Raw genomic sequence first — 20,750 nt, 5'->3', positions numbered from 1 at the left:
CGAATAGGTCGCTTTTTTACTTGCCTTAATATATTCTCTCTTTTGTGTAAACTTATTCATATACAATACAACACAAACCCATTCCCATAAAGTCGTTGTATTGTCCTTTTTATCTTTCGAGTTTTTACTGGTTAAGTACATATTTATGTACGTTGGATTACAACGTAGGCTACAAAAGTGCAGCTTTTAACCAGGCTACTCTGTGCGACCAAGTCGCTTCTTTTGGGCTGGTTTTCATAGACCTGGTTGCTTATTTCTCTCGCAAAAAAATTTTGGCAAGAGAGTGCATCTTTTAACTCTATGGAGTGCATAGAGAGAGAGAGTTCCGTCTTTCATATAATTTAATTTCCTTTTTTCAGTAAAAAATCTGTCACAGCTAAACTGATACGCTAAAATGTAAGCAAGTAAATTCAGAACTATCTACATCTACAGAAGAAGAGCTGTTAAAGGGTTTTAAAAGAGAGATGATCTCCAAAAACCTTTCAACTGTGTCAGAGGAACATCTAGAGATCTGCCAGAGACCCAGACTAATGGAGTGTTGAAACCTGTAATAAAGTTACACAGAATAGGTATGTACCGTTTAATATCACTTTCAAGTTGTATTCATGTTTAAACCTGTAATAAAGTCACGCAGAATGTATGTTGGCTACCGTTTTATATCACTTTAAAGTTTTATTTATGTTTTAAACCTGTTATAAAATCACACAGAATAGTTATGAATTTACCGTTTTATATAAAAGTTGTTTATGTTGAACCATGTAATATAGTTAGGCTACACAGAATAGAAGCCGTTTTTATACGGCATAGATTGCTGACAACATGGCGGCGCGACCTACGCTTGCTGCGGCCACTCCTCACAGAGACACACAGTGCAAAATAGGGCATTAGCGTGACAAGGGAAGTTTAGTTAACAGTACATGCCAAGTTTAGCTATCCGGGTGTCCTGTCCTGTCTGTCCGGCAGCTTTTATTAGACATAAGGAATCCTGGTGGTAACCTAACCACCAACCGATAGTTCTAAAGGAGCAGCTGAGCACGCTTGGTCTGCGGTGCAATGCGTGCCGCGCCGGGACAACGGCCCCGTCTGCAGGCACTGTGAGGCGGACCCGCAGACAAATTTGTGACCATAGACCATAAAAATAAATGGACGAAGGGAACGTGACGTCACCCATTGGTTTCTACAGACCGTAAATGAAGCATAGAGGTATAATATAACTAGAGGGCGGATTGAAATGAAGCCGATTGTTGAGGAATGTGCAATCCGCCATTTTAAATATATACCATTGGCCACGCCGGAACTCAAACGCTATTGGTTGAGAACAGACATGTGACCGGGGAACAGGAAAACAATCCCCAAAGAATGCTATTGGTTGGGTAGCTTGTCAATCAAGAGCGGGGCGGGGAATGAATGCTATTGGTTGTGTAGGTTGTCAATCAAATCATCCCGCCCCTCCTGGAGCATAGCCAGAATCAGAATCAGAATCAGGTTTATTGTCACATCACAGGTCCCATCGCAACGTTAAATTCCGTAGAAAGAAGAGTGGGGAGAGAGAGAAGAAGAGGGGTAGGGGGGCAAGTGGGAAGGAGATCAAACAAGAGAACAATAGAAGCCAAAAAACAAGTTATCTACATATTTACAAAGTACCTGAGATAAGAGACAGACTAAGGTGCCTGAGCATAGCAGCAATGTATGTATACTGTGCATGATATACTTATAGACGTTAAGGTGCTTAGAGAAAAAAAAAAGCGCAATAAAAAAGACCAACAAAAAGGTTTGTGCGTTATACATGGATTAAGGTGCAGAAGCCTAAGGGTGGACTGACCCTGGTATAATCCTCTTAGCCTACTTTATCGTCAATTTTAAAATAAATGGGACCATAATTTAGCAAAACGCATATCATGGCGATTGAAAGGAGACTTTAAACTAGTGACTGGAAGCATATAGTATTTATGACAATTTTTATTAAGGTAATAAAATCTAGTCTAAAGTTCGTCAAAAACCCCATCCGCTTACAATGAGAGAATATTCTTTCTGACACCTGCAGCCACCTACTGCGTTGTTCTATAATTGTTACATTCCCTGTTTGCTTGGTTGCTCTATGGACTCGACATCCTGTAAAATCTGATATGTCAACGATGTTGGCTAATTATTATCGTTCATCTTGTTATGGATAATCAGATATTTCAATCATATTGTAGATTAAAATGTTTATACTGCAATCATGTTATTTGTAAATTCTATATATTTATATTTTGTTGTTTACAAATCATGTTCTATTATGTCTTTTTTTATTGTGTTTTATACATAGGTAGAGATAGGCCTCCTATAAGCCCTTTGGGCTTCTTGCCTCTTCCTGGCACTTTTCTTTTTATATTCTGTGTATTGTTTTTTGTATAGTTTTTGTGCTAAATAAATCAAATCAAATCAAATCAAACAAACGGCTTAGTAGATTTGACTGGCACCGCGTCTTGCTCTACTGGAACTATCCACGGTTGTTAAAACTTTTGGGACCTTTTCTATAGACTTACACCATCAGCTGATCTAAGGCCTTGTATTGGGTGTACTGGGAGACACGTGCCATCTTTCCTCATACACAGGAACAAGTCATGGTGGAGGCTAGGTCTTTTCTAGATCCTGTGGAACTCATGAAGGATATTTGGATTAAACCTTTTACAACCTTTAGTTTTATTTGGTTAAAATATGTACACTTGATTGACCACACTGTATTGTTTTTTTAAACATATTTTTGGGCCTTTTTCTGCCATCATTGATAGGAATATTAGACTGACAGGAAATGGGGAGAGAGATGGGGGAGGTGACACACAGCAAAGGTCGCCGGGATCGGGAGTCGAACCCGCAACACGCTGGATTACTAGCCTAGGTGCCCAGACGGTTACACCAACCGTCCGGGCCACTACCACTGTATTATTGAAGCTCTTGAATGATCTTCTACATGATATGTAAAGTTGCTGAATGGTAACTAAAAGTTTTTTCTACTGGTGATTTACACAGATCACTACAGTGAGAGATCTACAGTGTCAAGAGAGATGGCCTCCAAAAGTCATTCAACGTCAGAGGAACAGCGAGAGATGGACCACGGACGTCGACTGCTTGATGCAATGCTGGAACCTGTAGTAAAGTTGTGCAGGATAGGTATGTACTCTCTTTTCTTATTGACTGGTGATTTCCACTAACGACTGCAGAGAGAGATCTATGTTAACAGACGCACTAATTTGTTTTTATAAAATGAACAGCATGAATATGGAAATCTATTAACCTCTCCTATTCTGTTTTTGTTGCCTCCGAAAAGATCTGTTGCAGATTGATGATGTAATAATGAATGTGGAGGCTCATTTAATAACTTCTCATAAACAAATCCGACACACAATTTAAATCCTCTGCAAAGGTTTTTTTTTCTGGTGATTTTCACAGATCATTACAGTGAGAGGTCTACGATGTCAAGAGAGATGGCCTCCAAAAGTCATTCAACGTTGTCAGAGAAACAGCGAGAGATGGACCACAGACGTGGACTGCTTGATGCAATGTTGGAACCTGTAGTAAAGTTGTACAGGATAGGTATGTACTCTCTTTTCTTTGTTACTGGTGATTTCCACTGACGACTGCAGAGAGAGATCTATGTTAACAGACGCACTCAGACGCACAATTTGTTTTTATCAAATGCACAGCATGACTGAGAAATATGGAAATCTATAACCTCTTCCATTCTGTTTTTGTTGCCTCCGAAGAGGTCTGTTGCAGATTGATGATGTAATAATAAATGTGGCGGCTCATTTAATAACTTCTCATAAACAAATAACCTGCCGGGACTCACAATTTAAAGGGATAGTTCACCCCCAATTTTTTTTGACAAAATGAGAGAGAGAAAAAAACAGCCTGGCTGTGCTAACTGGAGAAAGGCTATCTCACCTTCTAATTATACGCTTACCGATGATGAGTTGAGTTGGTTGCCCTGTGCAGAATCAAGATTTGTTTCCATTAAATTTTATTATAGTGAGACAACAAATCACAAGAAGTTGTCTAAAGACACTTTGCATATAGAGCAGAGACCGGACGTTGCCCCCCCCCCCCATGTCTCTCTACCATTAAAAGTTAGAACCTTGCCAGTTGGCAATAGTGCACAGTTGCATTTTATTTCAAAACAGTTTATATTGTATATTTCATGATTGATTTATTTCTTCTCTAATTCCGCACCCCAGATCTCTCTTCTGCCCAACTACCAGTGAAGAAACATACCTACTGTGACCAGTGTGGGAAAAACTTCTTCACAAGGGCGAGACTCAAATTACACCAGAGAACTCATACAGGAGAGAAGCCCTTCCACTGTGACCAGTGTGGGAAAGGGTGTGTTACAAGTGGTCATCTCAAAGTTCACCAGCGTGTTCATACGGGGGAAAAACCCTTCCACTGTGAGCAATGTGGGAAACGGTTCACTGGGTCAGGCCAATTAAAGAGGCATCAGATAATTCACACTGGAGAGAAGCCTTTCACTTGTGATCAATGTGGGAAGAGTTTTAACCAATATAATTACTTAAAGTCTCATCAGAGGGTAATCCATAGTGGAGTGAAACCCTACCACTGTGACCAGTGTGGGAAATGGTTCAGCAAAAACTCTAATCTGAAACGTCACCAGAGAAGTCATACTGGATATAAACCTTATTTCTGTGACCAGTGTGGGAAAGGGTTCACTACGTTAAGTAGTTTAAAGACGCATGAACTCATAATTCACACTGGAATTAAGTCTTTCAGTTGTGATCAATGTGGGAAGTGTTTTAGCCAATATGCCAACTTGGTGTCTCATCAGCGCATCCATAATGGAGAGAAACCATTCCACTGTAGCCAGTGCGGAAAAGGTTTCAGTCAATCATGCAGCCTCAAAGAGCACCTAAGGATTCACACTGGAGAGAGACCCTACCATTGTCAACAATGTGAGATGCAGTTTAAGAAGCTTGAGCACTTGAAGAATCATCGGCGCATCCATACAGGAGAGAAGCCCTTTCAGTGCAAGGAGTGTGGGGAAAGCTTCCGTCAGCTAAGTAGCTTAAAGAAACACCAGACGATTCACACTGGAGAGAAGCCATTCTACTGTGAATTGTGTGGGAAGAGTTTTCGAGAGTCTAAGACCTTAAAAACGCATAAGCGAACCCATACAGGAGAGAAACCCTACCGATGTGATCAATGTGGGGAACAATTCAGTCATCACCAGACCCTCAAGGGCCACTACAGAATTCATACTGGAGAGAAGCCCTTTAATTGTGATCAGTGTTGGAAGAGTTTTAGTCGGCGTGACACATTGCAGTCGCATCAACTCAGACACGCAGGAGTGAAGTCCTTCAGCTGTACTCAGTGTGGAAAAAGCTTAAGTAGTTTATGTTCTTTTAATATACATAACAGAATTCACACTGGTGAGACACCATATGAATGCAAACAATGTGGGAAGAGTTTTCGACACATTAATACATTAAAGTCTCATTGTTGTAAATAAATGTAGTTAGTCTCATCAGTGTACTTAATAATGAGGAACGTATGTTGGGAAAAACGTGTCTATAAAGTGGTCAGGTCTGGAAATGGATATAACTGAAAGGGAGTTTAAGTCTGGAAAAACTGAGGATCTGATCACTCAATAATAAAAGGAGAAAAGCCTTTATTAAAGCAAGGCAAATGTCAACAGCTTTCTACCACAACAGGTCTAAATCAGGGCGAGGGGACAGTTGAAGTCCATTTGAACTGCCTTTGTAATTGTAATTAATTCATAATTAATTAAAAAGTATGTTCTCACACAGTTATTTTTTTTTATTATTCATTTTAGAACAGTTAATTGAACTAATCAATGTAACTGATTTTTTGTTGAATTAATAAAGTAATCAATTAATAACCAATGTAAGATAGGAGTGAAAATAGCCAATCTACAAGCTCACAACACAACGCATCACGATGTGATGTTTTGTGAGCTTATATATGGGTTATCAGTATTTGTGCCCGACACTGTTGTGCGATGAAGTACAAACTTATGGTTAAGTGGTTTATCAAAAACATATTAGATTATTTGATTGATCAAAGAATGAATCGCAATCAGATTAATGCTACGTTTTTGCATTGTTGACAACTGATGATTATTTTGGAACTTGAATTAAAGGAGCCATCGCCAAATGGGCATTTAACAGTGAAGAAAGGGAGTCTACCGGCGCGCCTAATACAGCTAGTCTGATCCGTCACAGGAGCAGGGACAACAACAGTTGAAGAGAAATGACACTGGAGCAGCTTGGACAGTTGAAGCCTTTTTATTCAGGTGCTAGTACAGTAAAGAATGACTGACGTTTCGATCTTTCGATCTTCCTCAGAGCCATGACTGTACCATTGGTTACCATTAACCAAAATCTGTAGAGGGCACTGTGGAGTAAATAAAAATAATTTCCGTCTCGCTGACATATTTTATTTTCTGCCCAAAAAGTGAATTTTACAGAGTAGGTGGGGACCGGGTGCTGAGAGGCTTGCGGGTTCCGAGAATAGACTTTCAACAACACAAAGCAGCCTTTGCTTCGGTGAGTAGCGAAATGGCTTTGTTTATTTTCACTACTCTTGAGCGCTCGCAGGCCATTGGAATTCCTTGTACAAGCGCAGACCGAGGGGTCTTCCAGGGCGTTAGAGGGAACTCACTAACGCTCTGAACCAGGGCTAGTACTAGTTACTCATGCTTCTTTTGGGCTTGCTTTCACATACCTGGTTGCTTATTTCTCTCGAAAATCTGGCAACAGTGTGCATAGGGTCCTGTGAGCGCCTTGTGGTTTTGGACATATAGAAACATGTCTATGTTTATTTTGGCTGACATCGTTTGTTCTCCTTTTCCTACACGTCATGCAGTCACAATGTTGCCATGTCGGATTATTATAAGCGACTTATTATGGACTCCTTTGTCTGTAAAGTTGCTTGTAAAAATTGGTAGTTGCGGGTTGCGTTTTTTTTTGTTGCTTGTTTCTAAAGTGTAGAAGATCTACAAGCTGTGATCTGCTTTTTTCAAATAGCCTGCTCTGCTCTGCTGCTCATGTGGCCTAAGTTGCTTCATTTGGGCTTGTTTTCCTAGACCTGGTTGGTTATTTCTCTCGCACAATCTGGCAACACTTATTAAGAGCAGTAGCAGACATTGTCACTAAGAAAATTCAGATCCCAGCCCAGCTAGTAAAACCAGATGTAATCTCGGATGTCGACTATCAACATCTACAGAGGAAGAGCTTTTTAAGGTTTTTAAAAGAGAGATGATGGTCTCCCTTTCAACGGTCAATGGTCATTTATATTGACCAGAATAACAGTTTTATTTTCTGCCCAAAAAAGTGTATTATACAGAGAAGGTGGGATGCTGGGAGGCTTCCCATCGTGGGGAATAGACTTTCAACAACACAAAACAGTCTTTGTTTTGGTGAATAGCTAAGTGGTTTTGTTTATATTCTACTAAGTTGGAGACCTCGCACGGTAGTGGAATTTTCGGTCTATGAGAATAGCAGCGCGTCTGGCAGAGCGTTAGAGAGAACTCTAATAAGGAACGGCGAGATATCTGCCAGAGACCCAGACCAATGGATGCCACGTTGAACCCTGTAATAAAGTTACACAGAATACTAGGTATGTACCGTTTTTATATACATATCTCGGCTACATTGAAAATGAGGGCATGCCACTGTTCTATACTTTTACTCAAGTAAATATTGAATTCCATACTATTACTTGTAACAGAGCATTCCTACGTTGCAGTATTGATACTTTCACTTAAGTATAAAAAAAAAATGTGACTACTTTTTCCACCACTGGTTTACTGTCTCCGCCTGTGTGTGTGCGTGTGCGTGTGCGTGCGCGTGTGTACATGTCCGTCTGCTATGCATACGCACACGCACATATACCCACCCTACTCCCCTCTCTCTCCGCTGTACTGTTCGCTGTATGGGGCCATGGCTGATGCTATATTTGGCTCAAGGGAGAAAAGTAAATATGCCCTGTTCTGTCCCCCCACTACTCTTAGTTCCTATACCATCACCATCACAGCAGCAGAAGCAGCCACTCAGAGCTTCTGGAGCAAAGAGTTCCATCCCCAACTTTTAAGCAGTGGTGGAAAGTACATTTACTTAAGTACTGTACTTAAGCACAATTTTGAGGCATTTGTACTCGTTACGGTCTCCAAACAATAGTACAAAATCAATGGTTCAAATTGGAGACCCCAACATAAAATGGAAACCACAAAAGATTTGCAAAGATTTAAATCATTTTTATTTTACTTCCCACAACAGAATATTAAGGAACAAACATAATGAAACTAAATGCAAATAGTTTACCAAATGAAGGAACTCAAAAAGAGGACTGGAGATGCCGGTCAAACTAAATAGAATGGAGGGGGGACCAGGCCAAAGCTGCTCCCCCTTCCCTAACTAACAAAATCAAGTCCTACTGAACTAAAAACGAAACGAAAAGAGAGAACTACCGACCATCTCCAGGCCAAACTAAAGTAAACTAAATAACTTTAAGAAAAGGCTTTGTAGGCTGAATAAAAATGGGGTGGGTTTTGAGCTGTTGCTGTGTCTGTGTCTGGAGTGAAACTGAAGCTGGCTGGCTGGCTTTTATATAGTGGCATGTAATTGGGGCGGCAGCAATTCCAGATCAGCTGCAGGTGTGCCAGCCTGGGTGAGAGACAGTGGGGGTTAGTAATTGATTGAGGATGATGTCATGGCCACACGCAACAGTACTTTACTTGAGTATTTCCAATTTCCAATACTTTTACTTCTACTCCACTACATCTTGGATCCAAATATTGTACTTTTACTCCACTACAAGTATTTGTAACTTTAGTTACTAGTTACTTTGTAGATTTCGATTATTATTACAAAACATACATTAACCACTTCAACCCTATGTACATTTCGGTCATTTGAAAATAGACGATCTACAAGCTCACAATGTGTCGCGATGCGACGCATTGTGAGCTTGTAGATCTGCTATTTTCAAAAAAGAAATTGAAAACTTGAGTAATGAGTATTTTTACTTCTGGTACTTTAAGTACATTTTGATACCAATACTTTTGTACTACTACTCAAGTCAATTTTGAATTCCGGACTTTTACTCGTAACAGAGTATTTCTACATTGCAGTATTGATACTTTTACTTAAGTAAAACATTTGAGTACTTTTTCTACCACTGCCTTTAAGTTACACCCGGCAGTCTGCCTGCCTTCCTGGCCCTCCCTCTCCCCTCTGAACGGGCAGTCTGCAGGGGGCAGTAGTTGGGAAGGGAGAAGCGGAGCCTTGCTGCTTGAGCGTGAGTGCGCAGTAGAGGACCCCTTATCAGACCCTCTCTGTGATAAACTTTTCAGATTGATTCACTTCGGCCTGCACAAATCCAGTGGTCCACCCATGCTTCACCAGGCACAACCACCGAACATTTGCTGTATGTGATGGACAGACCTGATTTGAATAAAGTTGGATTCAACCTTCAAGTTAAACTTTGTTCAAATCTGATCCATCCAATGAAAGCAGCAATCCTGTGCAGTGGTGGGGAAAGTACTCAAATGTTTTACTTAGTAAAAGTATCAATGCTGCAATGTAATTGTACAGGATCTCCTCTCTGGTCAGGAAGAATACATTGAAGACTCTTAACAGGAGCACTCATCCAAGGTTACTTCGACTATGCTTGCACCTCATGGTACCACAACACCACAAAGGCCTCATGGTACCGCAACACCACAAAGGCCTTAAAAACAAGGCTCCAGACATCCCAAAACAAACTGGTAAGGCTACTTCTTGGCCTTACATTTACAACTCATTTAACCCCTGCTCACTTTGCTGGGGTCGGATGGCTCAGGGTAGAGGACAGAGTACAGCAGCTTGCAATGGGCCTGGTCTGCAAGATACACTACACCACAAAGACACCCATGTACCTGTCAAAATACTTCACAAACGTTAATCAAGTCCACAATCACAACACCAGAGGAAGCTCCACTAATCACGTCCAACCCAGATTTGGCTCTAACAAGGGGTTAAATTTGTTCACCGGCTATGCCACAAAAATGTGGAACGCCCTACCAACAGTCGAAAAGGCGTAAGAGCACTTACAGGTGGCACCTTACACCTTAATCTATGTGGCGTTAAAAAGTCTTACATTTTACTTTCTGATACCTGCAGACACACTGTGAATGATAACTTACGTTTTTTTTCTTATGCCCTACGGGCTACGGGTGATTTCTACAGACGACCACAGGGAGAGATCTACGGTATCAAGAGAGATGGCCTCCAAAACGTACTCAACATTGACAGAGGAACAGGGAGATATGGACCAGGGACGAGGACTGCTAGATGCAAAGCTGCAACCTGTAGTGAAGTTGTGCAGGATAGGTAGGCTATTTACTTTTTTCTTCTTTTATTTCTTTTACTGGTGGTTTCAACTGATGAAGAGATCTGTGTTAACAGACAAACTCATAAGTTCGTAAATAAATATGCTGTGAAATTATTATTTAATTATAAAAGTATTTGATAATATTGATAATTCCACAAATCCCCATCAATGTGATGTCATAGATATTATTGACATCAGAGACTGGCCTGGACTCAATATTTGAGCATGCCTCAGCCTGATACAGAATTCCATATATTCATTGATTCTAGGATGCATTTTTTGATTGTGATTTACTTGTCCTTCAAGTAAATCGTCAAACCATTAGTTTAATTGGTTGTTTAGCATAAAGAAAAAAAAATACCATTTTAGATACCACGGGGGAAAATTACCACAACACTGAGTACATAATATGTGTTGTTTTCATTATAGAGATTATAATGAAAATATCATTGGGCATTTGGATAATTGTTGACAAACAGAACATGGATGTTGTTTGAGAACATGCAAAAGGATTATTTATTTATTGTCTGTCAGAGTGGTGAGGTCTCAACTTCTCTTTACTTTTGTATGATAGTGTCGTAGTGATAGCCTAAACTTTGAATTTGTTTGCATATATATGATATATACATTTAAAGATTGTAGATCGGCTATTTTTAACAGTTATCAAGAACTGTTGGTTTTGAGCTTGTAGATCGGCTGTTTTTCGCCGAAATAAATCTTTTGTATTTTTAAGCTTGTGGATCGGCTGTTTTCAGCGATTGTGGGGGCTGTGGAATTTAGGCTTGTGGATCTGCTGTTTTTTAACAGGGTTGAATTCTATTGTTTTCACAATTGTAGAACTGTTACTTTTAACCTTGTCGATCTGCAATTTTTATGGAAATTTGAAACTGGGTTTGTATGTGTGTATTAAAATCTAGATTACAGGGTAAAGTTTATATTGGTGCTTATATTCCCTAATTAGGCAGACCTATTGTTGGAGAGGGTTAGAAAGGACTGTATAATCTGAACTGAGTCTGTATTGGAAAGTTTCATTCGCCCCCGGGGCGTCGGTAAGGACACATTGACAATGAGATTTGATGGGTTGGTTTATGACAGCTTTTTACTGTTGTTGTAGGCACAGGTGATACAGGCATGGGATGGATAATGATGAAGGATGGTACAAGCACTGATTTGAATATGGTTCTGCAATAAACACACAAATAACGGTAATGAATACAAAACCCATACATAAGCCTCCAATATATCACATAGTCATATCACATATGATACTATCCTAAAATAGTTTATAGTATACATTTACAGTGCACAGTTATGAGGGGTGGTCAGATATGCATAACATCACTGAGGTACAATAGTGAATTAACTACATCATACACCTCTAACCATACACCTTCCATGAGCTGCTAACATCAGACAACCAATTATGGTGATAATCACAGCAGCCCTGGACTGCGCTAAAGTGGCTTGGCTAAAGGGCTTAATTGGGCCAACCGCAGCTGCGGGACGTTACGCTAATGACTGCGCTGGTCAGATCCACATGACCAAACATTTCCCAGACCTGACGTGCTATAAAGTACTTAAACATATAAACGTGCACGTATACTATACACTACTGTATAGTAGTGTGTATATCTGTCTGTCTCTTATATGTCATCATGATTTGTGTGCGTGGGGATCTCATCTTAAACAAGCTACGTGCTTAACTGAGCTATCCAGTTTAGTAGACCTTGTATTGTGAATTTGTACTTCCATGTACTGTTATGTACTATCATGTACTGTTCTCATGTCTTACTAAATAAAGTACATCAATCAATCAATCAAACCCAAATACACTCTCTTACATTATATGGTAAATAAAACGTAAAGGAAAGATTAAAGCACATAATGTGGGGAATCAACATGAAAGGAATGATACAATCAATCAATAGTTATCCCTCAAACCAGAACAGGAGCCCAATAAACATACAAAACGTCAGTCACTCAAATAATCATGGTAGATAATAACAGTTGCAGACATCACTGAACTAAATGCTGAACTTACAGTAGTCAATGACGCATATTGGCACTGCAGTGCTGCACGACTGGAAGAATGTTTACAGCAGTAAGATGAACGTGGATTTCACCGCTCTGGTAGGCGCTGCTGAATTAATGAAAACGCCCCAGAATGCATTGCGCACTTAAGGTGGGCAGGTGCGTATTACTCTTAAGGTGGAACGTAATAATTGAAATAATAATCAACGTATATGATGGGAGCCTTTCTAACACCTATACTATGTCTGCATGCAACTATATGCGCTTTTGCTAACTTCCTTTTTTCTGTATGCACAGCAACTGAGACATATAAGGTGTTGAAAGAAAAAGAACATTTTCAGCTGTGAGTCGAGAGGCCCCTATTTCCTGTCATGTTTATAGGGTAGTAACCTATGGCTTTCATGTTGGTGGTGTACGTGCAATGCAGCACCTTAATACTTAGCCCTAGAATGTCTGTGATCTTACATACATTTCAAGTATTCCAAATGTATATTTGGAATACTTGAAATGTATGTAAGATCACAGACATTCTAGGGCTACTTAATACTTGATACTTAAAATTAGCCGTAAATTCCTTGAAGGCCACGGGCCTGCTAAACACAGTCGAATTTGCTCTGAAATCACCATGGCGGAGAACAGGTTGTTCTTCCATCGCCACAAGTAAATATACATTTTTTACGCTTCGGTGTGTTGCTTGTTCAAAGGGTCCCCGAGCCCAGGGACCTCCTATCTGGAAGGTACGCCGCTCCAGTCGTCTGGAACGGTTAATACTGGAACACCAGAACCAATTTTGATTGTTTATTTTCATTGCAAGTTTGTTCTTAGATGTAGGTGATCTACACCTTAATCTATGTGGCGTTAAAAAAAAGTTTCAAAAAGTCTTACATTTTACTTTCTGATACCTGCAGACACACTGTGAATGATAACTTACGTTTTCTTCTTATTCCCTACGGCTGATTTCTACAGACGACCACAGGGAGAGATCTACGGTATCAAGAGAGATGGCCTCCAAAACGTACTCAACGTTGACAGAGGAACAGGGAGATATGGACCAGGGACGTGGACTGCTAGATGCAAAGCTGCAACCTGTAGTGAAGTTGTGCAGGATAGGTAGGCTATGTACCGTTTCTTTCTTCTTCTATTTTACAGGGTGACTTGAAAAGCCAGCCTGTCTACAAACAGACCTGTACCTAGTCGCCACTTCTCGACACTTTTTCCTCATTGACTGGCCTCTCAGCCAATGAGGGCTCGCCATCCTCTCAGCTTATGGGATCTGGACACACGGCACAGCATAGCGGTGTCAGATTTCACTTACCAGAGAGAGAGAGAGAGAGAGAGAGAGAGAGAGAGAGAGAGAGAGAGAGAGAGAGAGAGCCGATCCGGATGGGCTTTTCTGCATGTCACTCCCCATTATCCCCATTTCCTGTCAGCCTACTGACTAAATCAAAAAAGTAATCCAACCGCTATTACTTATTCTGTAATTAGATTTGAATAAGCCATAACTTGACATGTTGGTCAACAGTTGCTCAAGCTTAATGGAGGAGTTCACCCAAAAAATGACTTATTTTCTATCAATTGCACACCCCATGAAGCCTTGAATTCATTTATTTTAGTTTTTGTGGCATTCCTAAGTCAATAATTTGATGATTGTGTGTATCCGGTTGGAGACACAAATAATCTACTTTGTGTCTCCTACCCGGTAGGAGACACAAAGTAGATTATTTGTGTCTCCAACCGGATACACATCCGGTAGGACCTACCGGATACATTAGCCGGTAGGAGACAGGAATCAAATTATTGGCTTATGTAGCCCCCACAGTCAAATTAGCCAGAACAGGCGTGCAACAGACCTGACAATCGGGCTCAGCCCTATTGGCATGACTGGTAACACGTCGGACTGGCGAGTGGGATTCTCGGGTTCAATCCCAGCTCACTGCGTTCCACTACACTTAGGAATGCCACAAAAACAAAAATAAATCCATGAATTCAAGGCTTCATGGGGTGTGCAATTGATAGAAAATAAGTCATTTTTTGGGTGAACTCCTCCTTTAAGTTGCGCTCAGAAGGTTGGAGTGTTTGCTCAGACCGATTAAAAATGTGAGGGAACATTGGGTGGGGCCGATTTAGCTGCTAAAACACTGTTTTCCAACATATCTATTGGTTATGAGAGTATTGTTTTTCCCATTATTTGAATATCCAGCATTTAAAATGATTTGTTTCTTGTTCTTTATTTACCCAGGGAACGTTGCTGAGCACAGATGCTCATTTTCAGCAAAACCCTGCTCACAGATATAGACATACTGTACATACACACATTAAAACCTCTGAGTTGACCAGTACAACCACAGTCTGTACTGTTGGCCACTGAAGCTCCACTGGCGCAGTCGAGCCAACCTCAGACCGTCCGTCAGATAGAGACACACAGGCTGACACGGGCGCCTACAAATTCACACCCACTTTTGAGACAGCACTGCTACCCGAGGTCCGTTAGAACGATGAACTCTCATCTCTGCAGCTCTCAATGCAATCTCTATGAGAGGCATTGTAAAATACCGTAATTTCACTGGTTAACTACTGAGGCTGTAGCGTTTTTAATAAACTGTCCCATTTGTTTTATTTGTCCTTTTTAATGTGACATACCTGCCATCTCAATATACAACCCACAATATACTATAATATACTCCATCAGTGTGTCAAAAGTTCTAGCATCTGAAATCTAAAGTTCAAGTGGTATATACGTCACAGACGCATTTGAGGTTTTCTATACCCAGATGTCACGTAGGCTATAATTTGTGTAGGCTATTTATTTTGGACAATTATCCAAACAGCTTCTTGCAAGACTATTTGTATATTAATACCAACCTGGAGAATTTACTAAGTAGTTGAAAATGTCGGGATATGTCACTCCTCCATTTAGTTGGGTTAAACACACAGGTTTTAATTTTTCTTTGTACCGTCGGACCTCTACGGTTGGTAGACAATTAACATAAGCTTGTGACATGTTCAAAATATAGACATGAACAAAGTCAGTCGGGGGAGAGAGAGAGAGAGAGAGAGAGAGAGAGAGAGAGAGAGAGAGAGAGAGAGAGAGAGAGAGAGAGAGAGAGAGAGAGAGAGAGAGAGAGAGAGAGAGCACACCTTCTAACAAAAAAAACAATTAAGGGGCGTCCGCTGGCCTAGCGGTCCAGGCGCATACCACATAAGCTGGTAATCCAGCATGACAGTGTGTCGCGGGTTCGACTCCCGTTCCGACGACCTTTGCTGTATGTCTCCCCCCCATCTCTCTCCCCATTTCCTGTCAGCCTACTGTCCTGTCCAAATAAAAGCCCCAAAAAATATCTTTAAAAAAAAAAAAATGTAAATACTGCCATGGTGATTTGCATCATATCAAAAACTCAAGGAACTAGCAAATGAACATGAATGGCCGTGGCTGCATATCAGTGAGGGTGATGTTAATACAATATAACTTATACATTTGGGGTGGTTGTATTTGGTCTCCCTGCTCTTCTTTTGAGACATTTAGATCGTGTCAAAGTTCATGTCTCACCTAAACACAGGATCTGACACGAATTCTGACCTGAAGGTCAAGATTAAATTTATCCCCTGAGAAAGCAGGTAGGCTCTATTAGCTCAATGGTAAAAATGTCAGGATGTGCACAGGAAACCAGGTTCAAATCCGGGGTAGAAGAGGAAATTTACATAGTGCAGCTTAAAGCAAAATAGATTATCTGAACCATAATCTCTATATTCAATCTGTGACAATCTTTCTTCTTTTACTGTCGGTGATTTCCCCAGACGACCACAGGGAGAGATCTACGGTATCAAGAGAGATGGCCTCCAAACGTTATTCTGCGTTGTCAGAGGAACAGCGAGAGATGGACCAGGGACGTGGACTGCTAGACGCAATGCTTCAACCCGTAGTAAAGTTAACCAGGATACGTATGTACTGTCCTTTTTACTGGTAGTTTCCGTGGATGATTTCAGAGAAGATGACTTCAGAGAAGTAGATCTGTGTTAACAGACACTTCATAAGTTTATTTATTTATAAATTAAATCTGCTGTGCTATTATTATTATTTTCTTTATGCCAGGTATTTTATCATACCACAAACAGTAGCACAATGGTCTTACCTTTTTGCTTACCACAAGCTCTGTTGCAGATTGATGATCTAATGAATGACTTGAGGTGTGGAATTATGTCGATTCTGAGATGCATTGCGATGCAAATGATGACATTACATAATCGAATATATATTAACATTCATTGTTGATTGTCCAATTACTTCCTGAAGATGATGGAGACATTGGTGGACATTTCTCAATTTTACTACACAGTAAACACTGTGTTAATTAACATTGTTCTAGAAACGTCGATTTACAAACTCCCGACATATCTAGAAGCTTGCAATGCAACGGGTTGTAAGCTTGTTGAGCTGCTATTTTCGGTGAGCGACACAGTCATACGACGAATATAATCAGGCTTCACAGGTCCATTTGGTGTTTTACGTCCCATTCTTTTGTTTACAAAAAGTATCACTCTTCTGAAATAAAGTGACTGGTACGCCTGCATTCCCATTGAGGTCCAAATGTCTGTTGTGAACTAACAAGGATCAGAGGGACAGTGCAAAAAAAGGGTGTCCGCTAGTTAATCAAGACAAGGCCATTTATTTCACAATCGGAAAATAGGGTCTTTCAATACATGTAGCAGCTGTTAGTAATGGCTTGTTTATATATCACACATTAAAACATGTCTTTATTCCTTGGCTTTTATCTCAGGGTGAGAATTGGCTTTCTTTTTCTTACGGTCTTATTGCTTTCATTCTTTTTATTGTTCTTTTTTGTCCCTTTTGTCTTCTAAACTGGTCCTTGTGTATTTATTTGTTATTATTTTGTTGTATCACCGTTCTTATCATTATTGTTTGTATTGTTTGTGCTTTGAGGCCTAGCCCTAGATCAATTCAAAATAAGAAGTAGGGTGTGATGCTTTTAAAATTGCAATTTTACTAGATGGCAATAAAGCACAGTTTTCTTGTTATTTCAAAACACTTTGTGTTCATAATTGATTTCTTCTCTCATTCTTCTCCCCAGATGTCGTTCCTTCCCAATTACCAGTAAAGAAACATACCTACTGTGACCAGTGTGGGAAAAACTTCTTCACAAGGACGAGACTCAAATTACACCAGCGAACTCATACAGGAGAGAAGCCCTTCCACTGTGACCAGTGTGGGAAAGAGTGTGTTACAAGTGGTCATCTCAAAGTTCACCAGAGAGTTCATACAGGGGAGAAACCCTTCCGCTGTGACCAATGTGAGAAACAGTTCACTCAGCTAAGCAATTTAAAGACACACCAGAAAATTCACAATGGGGAGAAGTCTTTCACTTGTGATGAATGTGGGAAGAGTTTTAACAAATATGATAGCTTTAGGTCTCATCAGCGCATCCATAGTGGAGAGAAACCCTACCACTGTAACCAGTGTGGGAAAAGGTTCAGCAAAAACTGCTATCTCGAAATTCACCAGAGAAGTCATACTGGATATAAACCTTATTTCTGTGACCAGTGTGGTAAAGGGTTCTCTGCGTTAGGAACTTTAAAGAAACATGAACTCATAATTCACACTGGAATTAAGTCTTTCAATTGTGATCAATGTGGGAAGTGTTTTAGCCAAAATGGCAACTTGGTGTCTCATCAGCGCATCCATAATGGAGAGAAACCATTCCACTGTAGCCAGTGCGGGAAAGGTTTCAGTCAATCAGGCAGCCTCAAAGAGCACCTCAGAATTCACACTGGAGAGCGACCCTACCATTGTCAAGAATGTGGGATGCGGTTTAAGAAGCTTGAGCACTTGAAGAATCATCGGCGCATCCATACAGGAGAGAAGCCGTTTAAATGTAAGGAGTGTGGGGAAAGCTTCCGTCAGCTAAGTAGCTTAAAGAAACACCAGATGATACACACTGGAGAGAAGCCATTCTATTGTGAATTGTGTGAGAAGAGTTTTCGAGAGTCTAAGACCTTAAAAATGCATAAGCGTACTCATACAGGAGAGAAACCCTACCGATGTGATCAATGTGGGGAACAATTCAGTCATATCCAGACCTTAAAGGGCCACTACAATATTCATACTGGAGAGAAGCCCTTTAATTGTGAACAGTGTGGGAAGAGTTTTAGGAAACAAAGTACACTGAACCTTCATCAACACACACATACAGGAGTGAAATCTTTCCAGTGTACACAATGTGGAATAAGCCTTAGTAGCTTAACGAGTTTTATTAGACACCGGAGAATTCACAGTGGAGAAAAACCTTATACATGCAAGAAATGTGGAAAGAGTTTTAATCGGAGCGAGACTTTAAAGAAGCATAACTGCAAGTAAGCAGGAGATAACTTAGACCCATCCCTGTAAATGTCCACTTAAAATACCACACTGTATCTAAAGTACACAGTGGGGGAAATGTTTTATATGATGGATACCTTTATTTATCCTGTGGGGGCAATTCAGGCCCCAGAGACAGCACAGTGGTAAGACTTAAGGATACAGGTCATAGAAGTAGTTACAGAAGAGTAACAACACAATAAAGACACCCTCAATCAAATATTATTTTTTAAACAAATAGTTTTACTAATTTAGCAAATTTGAAATGGGTTTTTGATGGATTTAAGTCCCATTGGTGAAAAATAAATGTAGTCAAACTTGAGTCATATCAGTGCAACTAAAAAGGAGGAAAGTCTCACGGTCACCTCAATGCCACACTGTAATATACGTCAGGGACTTTTCTTTTACTTCTTCTTTTAAACAATGACAGATTACCTCTATGGAACCAATTGTGAAGAAACACCAGCAGTATCTTTTTAATGTTGACATCAAAAATGTCTACTTCAATATTATGTTTATTTGTTATTTCCCTGTGTATGAAATATATGCAATTTACTATTTCGGCATTTATTTAGCAGAGGCTCTTTAACAGAGCGTCTTAGCTAAGCCTTATTCACTTAAACCCCATATGGTTGAGCCGAGTCCTTCAGGGCTCCATGCTAGTGAGTTATGATTTGAGTTATAAACTTCAAATGTGCCTATGTCTGTTCATATAATTATGGGTAGAGGGTACTTGAGAGATCTGTTAATTTGCTGGTGCTGTCACTTCAATCAGGCACATATCTACAAGCTCACGATGCGACACGTGAGCTTGTAGATTGTTTTCAGGTTTTTAACTTTTCTTTTAAACTTATTGCCATAATGACATGCACAAAATCGGGATTGATTATTAATAGATTTTTTTTATGTTATTATTGACTAGCGATTTGTTTTCATGATTGATTATTTCGATTAACTGCTGCACCGGTAGTCAGTTGGGCTGCCTGCAGTTTTAAGTATTCAAGTACGAATTACAAAGTACATTTTCTTTTTAATATCAAATAAGTAAGCCTTGCTGAGCCATGTGGCCCAGACATCTTTTTTTATCAATTTTCCAGAATCATAATAAAAAATAATAGTGAATAGTGAATTTCAGAAAACCAGGTTCAAATCCAGGGTAGAAGAGGACACTTACGTAGCACAGCTTTAAGTGTTATTTTATTGTGTTCAATAGAGTATTAGTTAAAGTAAATTATGACTTCTCTGATGATTTTGTTTCACAATATTTGTTTTTGTTTGTTTGTTGTAGTTTTTTTGTCAAAACTCAGTAATATGGTGATGTGACTTATTTTGACAACATTTCACAGTATAGAATAATACTATACAGTATGTATGTATGGCTGATAGCTGAGAGATGGTGTATTTTCGATAAAAGAGCCAGGTACTTAAAAAAAAAAGAAGTTCTGCTTGTGGTGATGCTGACTGTGTAGGGAGAAAGATACTGAGGCACTCCGTCTTCAGGTAAAGAAAATAAAATATATGTTTATTCCTGAGCAAGGCATTTTGTTCTCTTGCGCGCTCTTCACTGAAAGATTAGGTATAGGCATTAAGGCCTAGAGAAGCAATTTTTGAAAAGACAGTGAAAAGTGTCTCATCTTACATGTGTCTGGTTGATCACTGTCTGGTATACAGGTATTGCCGTTTGCCTTATTCATCGTCTGATTGAAATAATAAATAAAGGTTATCATTTTATGACATTTGAACTTCTGCCTCCGTTATTGATGTCCACAGTAGAAATATTCTGTGGGCAGGCTCTTTACAGTTATCATACCTGAGACAAGGTTTAATACAGTATCATGTCAGTATCATGGTCCATATCATGTCATTAACCTGCACTTTTATTTCTTTATTATTTAATGTATTCCTTTATCTATTTTTAAATATGGCAACTCTGGCCCTCCATAGATATGCCAACTGGCAAAGC

The 20,750-nt window shown here is 39.9% G+C and overlaps 2 protein-coding genes across 3 annotated transcripts; both read left to right on the top strand.

Moving 5' to 3' along the window:
• The first annotated feature begins 368 nt into the window (after positions 1 to 368).
• On the top strand, positions 369 to 6,560 carry LOC311040733 (uncharacterized protein). 2 transcript variants are annotated; one of them, XM_084051085.1, is made up of 5 exons: positions 1,106 to 1,203; positions 3,013 to 3,153; positions 3,433 to 3,576; positions 4,218 to 5,381; positions 6,470 to 6,560. In XM_084051085.1, exons 1-5 carry the CDS (start codon positions 1,191 to 1,193, stop codon positions 6,484 to 6,486), a joined length of 1,479 nt encoding a protein of 492 aa, XP_083907211.1. In that variant the 5' UTR covers positions 1,106 to 1,190; the 3' UTR covers positions 6,487 to 6,560. The 2 variants fall into 2 exon arrangements, with proteins under 2 accessions (XP_083907212.1, XP_083907211.1); XM_084051086.1 differs by lacking the exons at positions 1,106 to 1,203; positions 3,013 to 3,153; positions 6,470 to 6,560 and adding an exon at positions 369 to 569 and having other exon boundaries at positions 4,218 to 5,694.
• Positions 6,561 to 7,575: 1,015 nt separating this feature from the next.
• On the top strand, positions 7,576 to 19,903 carry LOC311040859 (uncharacterized protein). Its single transcript, XM_084051229.1, has 5 exons — positions 7,576 to 7,632; positions 10,242 to 10,385; positions 13,384 to 13,527; positions 16,213 to 16,356; positions 17,505 to 19,903. Exons 1-5 carry the CDS (start codon positions 7,587 to 7,589, stop codon positions 18,785 to 18,787), a joined length of 1,761 nt encoding a protein of 586 aa, XP_083907355.1. The 5' UTR covers positions 7,576 to 7,586; the 3' UTR covers positions 18,788 to 19,903.
• Positions 19,904 to 20,750: the final 847 nt, after the last annotated feature.

Source organism: Gymnoscopelus microlampas (genome assembly GCF_963454915.1).
Source record: "Gymnoscopelus microlampas genome assembly, chromosome: 24".
Taxonomy (NCBI): Eukaryota; Metazoa; Chordata; class Actinopteri; order Myctophiformes; family Myctophidae; genus Gymnoscopelus; species Gymnoscopelus microlampas.
This window is presented reverse-complemented; position numbering and strand designations above follow the sequence as displayed.

Excerpts from the sequence above, each read along its gene's own strand:
- LOC311040733 (XM_084051085.1), top strand. Across the intron at positions 3,154-3,432 it reads AGTAAAGTTGTGCAGGATAG|ATCATTACAGTGAGAGGTCT; the intron begins GTATGTACTCTC and ends TGATTTTCACAG. Across the intron at positions 3,577-4,217 it reads AGTAAAGTTGTACAGGATAG|ATCTCTCTTCTGCCCAACTA; the intron begins GTATGTACTCTC and ends TCCGCACCCCAG.
- LOC311040859 (XM_084051229.1), top strand. The coding sequence starts at position 7,587 with ATGGATGCCACGTTGAACCCTGTAATAAAGTTACACAGAATACTAG. Across the intron at positions 7,633-10,241 it reads AAAGTTACACAGAATACTAG|ACGACCACAGGGAGAGATCT; the intron begins GTATGTACCGTT and ends TGATTTCTACAG. Across the intron at positions 10,386-13,383 it reads AGTGAAGTTGTGCAGGATAG|ACGACCACAGGGAGAGATCT; the intron begins GTAGGCTATTTA and ends TGATTTCTACAG.